Source organism: Manduca sexta, unplaced genomic scaffold (assembly GCF_014839805.1).
Source record: "Manduca sexta isolate Smith_Timp_Sample1 unplaced genomic scaffold, JHU_Msex_v1.0 HiC_scaffold_2997, whole genome shotgun sequence".
Lineage (NCBI taxonomy): Eukaryota > Metazoa > Arthropoda > Insecta > Lepidoptera > Sphingidae > Manduca > Manduca sexta.
This window is the reverse complement of record NW_023594018.1, coordinates 6,687-17,521: the sequence shown is the minus strand read 5'-3', so window position 1 is coordinate 17,521 and position 10,835 is coordinate 6,687. Positions and strand designations below refer to the sequence as shown.

At 34.0% G+C, this 10,835-nt stretch overlaps 1 protein-coding gene and 1 long non-coding RNA gene across 2 annotated transcripts; both read right to left on the bottom strand.

Moving 5' to 3' along the window:
• Positions 1–5,388: 5,388 nt before the first annotated feature.
• LOC119192618 lies at positions 5,389–8,575 on the bottom strand. Its single transcript, XR_005113684.1, has 2 exons — positions 5,728–8,575; positions 5,389–5,623 (listed from the first exon to the last, which is right to left on the bottom strand). It is a non-coding gene; the product is annotated as an uncharacterized LOC119192618 (long non-coding RNA).
• A 389-nt stretch (positions 8,576–8,964) lies between these two features.
• Positions 8,965–10,601, bottom strand: LOC119192617 (putative nuclease HARBI1). Its single transcript, XM_037446428.1, has one exon. The coding sequence runs from the start codon at positions 10,427–10,429 to the stop codon at positions 9,734–9,736; it is 696 nt and encodes a 231-aa protein (XP_037302325.1). The 5' UTR covers positions 10,430–10,601; the 3' UTR covers positions 8,965–9,733.
• Positions 10,602–10,835: the final 234 nt, after the last annotated feature.

Here is a 10,835-nt window from a genome sequence, read left to right as displayed (position 1 = left end):
TTTCTCGATGCCTCATTAACACAAATTTCTTTATTTAGTACACCATGGCTTTGTCTAAGGCGTATGCACTCCACGATGCTCGTAATGTCGTTCTTTGATATTTTCGAAATATTACCTGTAATAAGAACACTCAAAATAAAATACTGCTACATAGTTAAAAATTTGGGGCGTATTAAACAAATGGCTTAGGGGCGTATTGTCAAATTTGATTTTTAATATGCCAGACCGATATCATAACATTAGTTTCAAGGTTATAACGATTGACGAAACAAAAAAACGAAGGCAATTTTTAATCTATTTTATTATAGTATGGGTCATTTTAAGACAACATTTTAGAGTAACAATATATATGATTTTTTAGTAGACTTACCACAAATTGTTTCACTCCAATAAAACTAGTATTTGAAATATATTTTGAGCGGACGTCACAAATTACGCGTACACTTCGACCATGTTACTCCACTACTGGTGGCTCACCGCACGTCTTGTCAGCGCCTTAGCTTTGTTAGTGTGAGTGTTAGAGTGGTGGGGCGTTTTGTCACTTGGGGCGTATTACCAAGTTTTACCCTACATCTATATTAAAAAGTACTCGTACTATTGCAACCAATTTTTTATTTCATATTTTAAAACAGGAGGTAAGTTTCACCATGAAACTTTTACAATGGCCGACAGATTAAACTTACTTTAAATTTGAAGTATTAAAACTAGATGGCGTTATTTAGCAAAACAAAAGCCGATGGGGACCAAGTTAAGCTCGGGGATCAAATTTGACGACTGTACCTTAATGTTCTTTGGCTTTTTATTTTACAGAAGTCCTTTAGTATAGAGTTTTTATTATGTTTTGCAGGCAAATCTGCTTCGATTGAGAGTATTGCTAAACCAGACAATCGGTCCAACTTCATGCTCTTTCTTATGTAGTTTTTAATTATTTTCCATTTTACAGGCTTCTTTCCTCTGAAGCTGTATTTACAGGTATAGTCAACATAATTCTAATAGAAATGTAAACATTACAATAGATGTCTTAGATACTGCAGTAATTTTTTTTATCGTATCTTGATTGAGTATAAGTAAAAATATTTATATTTTCTAAAATAGAACAGTTGCCATTCGCAATATGCTTCAGCTCACCGTGAACGACACGTATTTTATATGCGGCCTTAAACTGAACTGGTGATGGGTTATTTTTAAAGCCTTCTTTAGCTTGGAAGGCGCTAAAGCAGGATTCTAAGTGGTCTTGGCATAATTTATATGCAGGCAAGAAAGTTATATCTCCTGACTCAATGAGTCTTTTGCAAATTATTAATAAACTTCCAATTATACGACAGAAACCTATTATAAAACATTTTCTATTAGAATTAATCAGTTTCTGTCCGTCTGGAAATTTCAGGTCATATAGATAAATTAACATTTTGTCTAGATTCTATTTAACGGTTTCTTGTAACGAAAACAAGAAATCAAAAAGAATCGCTATATAAATATAATAAAACTAGCTTACCGGCGAACTTTATTTCGCCTTAGAGACAAATAATTGAGAGCAGATTTTAGTTTTTATTAAGTTAAATTTTTTATCAGAACAATAAATATATTTTTTAAAAAATCAAGTACTTTAATGATTCTTTATTGGCCTTGAATTTTGGTGCATGGGTTGCACTCTTCAGTGAAGCACCTTGTCATAGACGACATATTTCGTTTTATTATCAGGCGCAAGAACAAATAACGCAGATGGTCTTCCAACCCCTGAACATGACACGTATAATTGACCAACTTTCAAGGATTGGCCTTATGATTTGTTAGTTGTCATGGCGAATGCAAGACGGATCGGAAATTGAAGTCGTTTAAACTCAAACGGTATATCGGTTGAACTCATCTATAGCAGCCATTAATACCGGGTCATCGTCGTCTAATTTAGTTTTATTTTATTTTGTGGGTAGCGGTGCAGCGTCGGCGTCTCGTGCCCAAGGAGTAGGTGACACGTTTGGTCAGATGCTCGAGGAGTTGTATCCGTTGTTACTGGGTTGCATCAGTGATTGCATGATCAGCAATTATAGGGGTTGTAGGAAGTATATGTAACATGCCAACGATAAGATTAAATCAAGTGAATTTGTGCATAAATAAATCATTGGAAATGTCTGAGAAATGTATAAACCACATGTTTTAATTTTTAATTCAATTTTTTTTGACAGTGTTCCTCACATTTTTTTCCAAATTTCGACCCTTGATAATGGCTGATGTTTTTGGAATCCTTGCACCAAGAATTATAGGAACCAAACTTTCATCAACTGTTTTACGACCGACTTCATACCTTTGGAAGTTGTTTTGTGTCGGTATTAACTAAATTATTCTGCCTTTTGAATATTACGACAATCAAACACTTGTGAGATGTTTATTAAAAAACTGTCGCAATTTGTATCACCATATTTGATCATTACGTCATACAATGAGAGAATAGTTGCATTTTCATTAAAGACAAATTCATGCTTTAAGAACTTGGATGTTTTTATTTTTCTTTCGATGATAAAATGATTCGGCCCGCTCACTAGTGTAAATACCTATGATTTCCGTTTTGCCATTCCTTTTGCAGTTAATGTTTTAAATGATGTTCCAACATTGGCAAGATTAGACTTCATCCAAAAACATTCCACAGACCATCTGTCTGTGGAATGTTTTTGGATGAAGTCTAATGCAGGATGGCTCTTCACTTTGCCAGTACAACCATATTAAAAATGCCACTTCATATTTTAGCGTATAAGAAGTAAGAACCCATAACGTTTAAGAGTATTGTGGATTTACGTTGATCCGTCTCTTCATGGAAATTGTTAGCGATCATTTATACTTCATTGTAAGAATTGGGCAGAATTTGTGATCGCCATTTTATTGCTATTCAAATTGCTTCATCTTCTGAAATAGCGACAATGTCTCTGATGTTACAATTGAGTCCTGAGTTTCTTCGTGAAGATTTTGAAGTGTATCACGAACTGAAATAAAGTGAATACGAAGAGCTGCAAGACTTAAAACTCAACTCTCCCAACTAGTTTCGTAAAGATTTCTCAGCCATAATTCTTCTATGTACTAGGTCCTAGCATCCTAGCAGCTAGGATATCAATTCCCATTGCATAGTTGATCCAGAAAATAAAACAAATATTTTTTGCAGAAATCCAAATAACGAAACAGATGTAACCGAACTTTTGGATGTATCTGCTATGTCCAAACTCAACCTGTGGTAGTCACTTGGATTAAAGATTGCCCCAGGTTATAGGTTTAAAATTCTGGTTTGTACACGTTTGTTTACTCCTAACATCATAGCACTGTTATTGTATGCTTCACCTCTACAATCGTTCATGTCTAAATAAAATTCTTGTACAATTGTATTAAAAAAGAGGCCAGTGAGTCCTGCTCTCGATTAGTCACTCACTAGCTTGTAAGCAATAAAACATTCTCGCACTTCCACTTATTCTTCATTAGCGTCAATGAACCGGAATGTTCGTGATAATTGTTCAACGTGGCTTACATCAGGCATGCAGTCAATAATGATGGAGACGTATTTAGCTGAGTTTCCCACAGTCAGAATATTATTTCGAACTTCATTCCAAGTAAGCCATTTAATTCGTTTTGAATACATTTCTTAAAATATAGTTGCTCCATAATCACAGTATCAAATTTTCCTGGAAGTTGCATTAAGGCCAATAAGTAGAAATTGTTAGGGGTTTATAACGTTTCAGATCTAGAGCACCCTGTAAACGCCAAATTATTGCCTGACAAGAACAACACTGTGGACGTCATTCATACGAGTTTCTTTTTTACCTTAGTAGCAAACGAGCAATCGTTCCGCCGCCCATGGACCTTTATTTTCCCTAGTCTTGCATCTCTAACTTTAGACTTGACATTCTTGGGCCTTTGTTTACTTATGTACAGTGGTATAAGACATTATGCATCGCCACAATACAATAAAGTGGAAAATGGGCCGCGACTTTTTCTGTCATCCACTTTAAGAAATTACTTCCCTGAATGCAAGTAATCAGAAGATTTTGAATGCGATTTAAAAATTAGTAAGGCATTTTCAACGAAACTATTTTCAGACACTAGGTCTCCATGTTCTTTATTGTTTTGCTAACACTTTTTCATATGATAATTCGCATGTATGTAAGTTTCATCAAGAAAAACAACAGGTCACCTATCTATGATCTTATTTTTTCTCATCCCTTCTAAGTATCTAGCACGCCAAACAGTAATGTTGTACCTTTCCATGAACACATTCCGTTTAGATTGACTTCATTTACATTTGAATCCAATGGAATTTAATAGTCGTCGCAATGTTGTGTTACTTCCTTAAAAATGTATGTCTTCTTTTGATTCAAGCCTCAATTTGTTTACTGTTAGTAATTCCTTTTTCACTAAATAGAAGTGGTGAATTTTTTTTACTCATTACTGATAGATCAAAATCATCCAACTATTTTTTTGTGCGGCTTTTGCCTGTCTTCAAATTTTTTGAATTTGGTCGCTACATCTTTTCCTTCTCTTGTAATTCTTTAAACAGTTTTCTCAGATACACATGAAATCCAAATAAAAATACTATTTTTTAAGTCTCTTACATATATGTATGACTTATGAAAGCTGAAAACGGAACGAGAAGACCCATGTGTTCCAGTTTGACATTTGCATATTTATGTACAAACTAGTGAATGAAAACTGTTTGTATCTGTTTATAACGTTTTTTATTAACTAATATGTCTCGCACATTTTACATTAAAAAAAAAGCGTTCTACAGTAACAATATAGCCAACCGCAAAATTAAACAATATTACCAACGTAAGAATAATATTTGTGTTGCCTTATTAATCTAACAATTTACTTAACATTCAACTTAAGTATTTTTGCTGTTGTAATCCAATTTTTAAGAGAGGGCACAAATGTTTCTTTGTTAGTTTTGCCATCCACAAATCTTATAGAGTTAAGTTTTTTTATTGCCCCTTCCCAAAATTTTAGATGACTAGAAGTGAATGTTACTGCTTGCCTTAAAGGTTTACCCTTATTTTTTTTATTTGGAAGAATCCATTTGCCGAATCAAAGAGGCCATCGAAAAACGATACCATTTCGGCTGTGTTGCTTAAAGATGAGCTTACTTTTGTTCCATCAGCATATTGAGCTGTAATAAAACATATATTAAGAATATTAACTCTTACATAAGTTATAAAATTTGCCGTAATTAATTGTAAACTCACAAAATTGGGCAGAGTACAGTAAAGTGGCCGCCACTGTCCAACTAAAAACTCTTACACATTTTTTTACCTGAAGTAAAAAGATATTTTTTTATAAATATACATTACATTATATACAAATAACATATGCATGTCATAATAATAATTTACAAAATTATATTTAATGATAGACTACCTTCATCTTTTTTATTTTCTCTGGAATCACATGTTCATCATTTAACTTGTGTAACAGCCTTATCTGTACGTGGTTGCAGTCTGTTTTATATATATCTACAATATCATCCCATTTAGAAATTTTATTTTCATATTTTATATTTTTTGTCAAAAATTATTTCTTAGCCCCTGCATGAGATGTGGTGGGTCGTAAATTATGCTGATTGCATGTCCCTTGAGGGAGATAACATTATCTGAAAATATTGTTATAGTAAGTGGTTAATACAATGGAATTGAATATTTTATTGATTGAAGAATTAATATTATAAACTGTCAGGGAATAAAAATGTTGACTCACCAATTTTTCGGCCTTTAATCAATTGTTCTCTCCGTGTGTCTTCTTGTAGACTATTTAGGGCAGATTGAAATGCTGTGCCCTGATCACAGACAACAGCAATTGGCAACAATCCTATGTCACTGACATCATTAATCATTTTTACTAAAATTGCCGTTATTTCGACTACAGATGCTGCCCCCTTGCAAAAGTAGTATGCCAGAGGCTGTTGCCATTTATAAATTGCTCCTCTTAATAAATACTAATGCATGACCTGCAAGTTCATTTTTTTTTCCAAAGAGGTCGACAAGCCCTATTATTGAATCTTTTTTTTTTATCATAGGTTAAGGCTGCTTCTAGGGCTATTTCATCAAATATTATTGAACAATTTTTTTTCCCCTCCATGTTTTAACATGAAAACAATGATTATAGTAATTATTATTATTATTTAATCCTACATCTAATAACATTAACTTTGGCAAATTTCACAAATTTCTTAAATTTTATTAAAAGAGCTAAAGTATGTGAATCATGCTAAGTGAAAGAATTATTACCTCCTGTTTAATTGCTTCAAATACTTGAGTATTGATCCCAGTCTCTATATCCAAACCAGTTACAAGTTTATTTAAGGTGCACTTTAAAGGCAAAATAAATATTCTTTGCAAGAATCTATAGCATTTTGGGCTTTGCTTCATTACGGATAATGCAATGAGTTTTTCTTTATGAGAAAATCGTCTCCCTTTAGCTTTTTATGTGCATTGTCTAATTTGCACCCATAAAACTTTTCTGGCAAATGGATTCAATTTTTCAGTTAATTTTTCAAACGTTTATTTCTTTTGAAAATTTAAGTGCCCTGCGTTTCCTTACATGACATGCCAACTGCTTTTGAGAGTTACGTCCAATGTCGCCAATTTCTTAATTAAACGGCATTAAGTAATTGGGCATTAGAATTAACACGAGTGTTAAAATATCGAACGTCTCATGAAGGAAAATCTAACAGCCCGTAACTACTATATCTAACAGCCCGTTACTAAATCAACCATTGAGGGAATGCTTTGCAAACCGTTCACTCTTAATACATTACGACCAAAACAAAATGTCACCGTCGGTTGTATTATTATTTCGGACCATGTCTTCAACTTTCCATAGGAGCATATTATGATATACGAGGTGTGTTCAAAAAGTATCGCGAATTTTGAATTTTCGCGTGTTACGTATATTCGAATTAAAAAAAATTGTGGCGTTATGTTGGTACATATGTCTCTCACTTATGTTGACAAGTTCGGCCATTTTGAATGTTCAGTTAATTGTTGACAGCTGCTTTGCTTGGACGTGTTTTGGTTCGTCTTCGACATTTACCTAGTCAAAAAATGGAACAAAGAACCTGTATCAAATTTGAAAAACGAAATTAAGTGCGCAGGTGCGTTCCGAATGTTGACTGTGACATACGGAGAAGCTACTTTGGACAACGTTTATCGGTGGTACAAAATTTTTTCAGAAGGCCGAGAAGATGTGAACGACGAAGAGCGTGCCGGACGCCCGAGCTCTTCAACAATAGACGAAAAAATTGATGAAGTGAAGAAAATGGTATTGGCCAATCGTCGAATCACCGTTAGACAAATTGCCGAGGACCTAGGCATATCGATTGGCTCGTGAACTTCGATTTTAATCGATAATTTGGGCATGAAACGGGTCGCCGCAAAATTCGTACCAAAATTGCTCACACATCGCTGCTTGTACGCGACTTCTTGGCCAAAAACAACACACTAATGATACCACAGCCACCGTATTCCCCAGATCTGGCCCCCTGTAACTTTTTCTTGTTCCCGAAACTGAAGAGGCCCATGAAAGGACGACGCTACGCCACGATTGACGAGATAAAGACGGCATCGAAGGAGGAGCCGAACAAGATACAAAAAAATCATTTTTGAAGTGCTTCGAAGATTGGAATAAACGTTGGCACAAGTGTATAATATCCCAAGGGGATTAGTTTGAAGGGGATAACATAGATATTCACGAATAAATAAATAATTTTTGAAAATACACAAAATTCGCGATACTTTTTGAACACACTACGTACATGTACTAAATTAAAGAGACGTTCACTATGCAGAAACAAAACGTAATCTGTGTGTTATTCATTTAGTTGGTTTATGATTGTATGTCAAGATAAGTACGTTTTGTTTTGATTGAGTGTTGTGTGTTTCCTTTTATTTTGAATTTATTGACTATCGGTGATAATGTTTAAAAAAGCTCGTGGACCAAATTTTACGTCTAATAAAAAAGACATCCTGATACACTTTTTCACAAAATACAATTATACAAGGATCTCATTGAAAATAAAAATAAAACCGACGCGGTAACCACCGCGGCAAAAAATTAAGCTGTGATACAATTGAAGGAAGAGTTTAACTCCTTAAATTCATTTTGTGTTCGGAATACCGAACAATTAATTGCAAACTTCTAAAATAATTATTGATTAATCGTCGCCTGCTCCGGATTTATATCCCTGACGCTCTCATTATTCCTTTGTATTCTGCCCTGTGCTACCAGTTTTTATGGTGCAGGAAGTTCTAGATGGGGATCATCTTGTGGTAAATTTTCATTTGCCTTTATTAATATATTGTGTAAAACTGCAGTGGCCACAATGACAGGCAAACAATTTTTGAGGCTAATTTGCGTACCAATAGCCAGTATTGGAAAATGACGTTTCCATACTCCAAACAAACGTTCAATTGGATTTCTAGTCCTGTGGGCCTACCATCATCTCTTATTCCGACTCAGTTCAGGACCTAAACTGAACTGGTTCGCTATTCTCGTACCATGATGTCGTCAAACACGACCAATATACGTCACCGCCTAATCAAGTTCAATATTAAATCGGAATCTACTATCATTCGTTCTGTGTCGTACCATTATGTACAATTGAACCTAAACTGAGTCGGCTATCTGTCAAAATAAGCGATTCAAAACAAGTTAATATTTTTGTGCCCGGATTGGTCTTGTTTGTTATTAAACACAAAAATGAGCAATATCAGTTTTAAAATGTAATAGTGTTGCAGCATGTGTGCTCCTAGAAAGTATAAGTGGCCACTTGTGACTTGCGTTCGGGCAAAAACACTCGAAAATTCTTTAGCTTAGGAACTTTTGTTGTATCCCGTTGCCAATGATTTAATTTGGAATAAAATTTCCCATAATTTCTCCTATTGAGTATAATTAACTCTTCGACGGGACAACTCACTGTAAATTATAAAACAAAGGGCACTTAAATCACTTTATTTCTTAAAGTTATATATCTTTAGAATTGTTTTTCCCCTCAGTTTAATAATTACTTAAAAATGCATTGGAACTTACACGCATACCTACGCCATTATTTATTACACAACACATATGTAAAAAACTTTAATCACAACACAGTGTAACACTATAAGAATTTAAAACATAAACAATAACCGCGCAACTCGACACTTTTGTCAAAAGCGAGAGGTGCGTTTTTAATTCGAAACAGAAATCTAAATTTAGTTTTATAATAATACAAATGATAAAATATTTTCACCTAAATCAAGGAATTAAATTAAGTTTGTAGCGAGTTAATACCCGCCTTTCAATTAAATTATTAACAGTTCGTATATATTAGTCATTTTTAATTTATTTCATTTTAACCAAAATAAACAGTAACTTATCGGGAAATAACTAACTAAGGTTTCGGAACGCAGAACTCGAAGTATTGAACAAGCGAAACACACTTATACAGTGCTTATAGGGCTATCCCTTTTTAATTTGTTGTGTAGCGAACAGACCAGAGACAAATTTCATTCACTCATCCACCGAGTTCCGACTCAATTGCGATAGTGAGTTAACGACATGATGGTACGAAATAACCCGATTCAGTTAAGGAACCTATATTGAACTGAATCAATACTGAGTCGCTCGATAAAAGATGATGGTAGGCCCTCTGATTTCTAAAATAGTCAAAACAGATTCTTTTGACAATCGAAACCTTGTGCTTATATCGATGTCATCGTAATCATCAAAATAGTTCCGACGTGTATCTCCGTTTCCAAATTCCATAAGACCTTTCAATAGGATTCCTTGATCTAATTTGTGACTCATTGTATAGATGTTCTAATGGAGTCTTTGGATTTTCTAGTGGAGGCATTGTATAGGATGTGGAAGCATATCCATAATCAACAAGTAATAACGCATCACCATTATGTCTAACATAAAAGATGGCTTTTCGATAGCAATTATTAAAAATAGTGCTGTCGTGACATGACCTTGGCCATCTTGCAACAATATCAGTAATCTCCATATTTGCATTGCAAATAGTCTGGACGTTAATACAAAAATATCCCTTTCTATTTCTGAAAATTTCAGCCTGATCTCCACCTGGAGATGTTATCCTAACATGGGTGCAATCCATTGCTCCTATTGCTCTAGGAAACTTAGCTATTTGATAAAAGTTACTTTGTTCTTGCTGTATTTCCTGCCTCTTAGTAGGAAATTTTACATATTCTTGATGTAACGATGCTATAGCTGCACTAACTCGGTGTATTCTATGTGCTGTTGATACACTAAATCCACTGAAATCACCAGTGGCTAATTGTGTGTTGTTGGTTGCATAGAATCTTAGGGTGGTCAAAAGCTGGTTGATGGGGATATAGATTGGTTCCTGAAAGAACGAAAAACGTAATCGTATTATTTTAAAATCTATGAACAAAAACATAGTACATACTAATTATACACCTAATAACTGTACTGTACAATCCATTAAAATTTGTACATAGAAAGTATCATTCTTACAAAGTATAAATAAATAAAATAAAGCTTTAAAACTAACATTGACATTTTAGGTTGGGTATGTAAATTATAATAATAGTCTAGCTAAGCAATTTAAGTACATACATATTATATTACTAACCTCTCAGACATAAATTCCAATTGATTTTCAATCTTCAGTAGTAAATTATATGTTGCTGCTTTAGATAAACGAAATCTTATCATGAAATCCTTTTCGTCATAGTTGTAAAATGCTCATTTCTTTCTTTGAGCCATCTTGGACGTCGTATTACAACATAAGTCATCTTCACTGTCGCTTTCATTTTCCGAAATAAGTTGTCTCCAAATGCTGC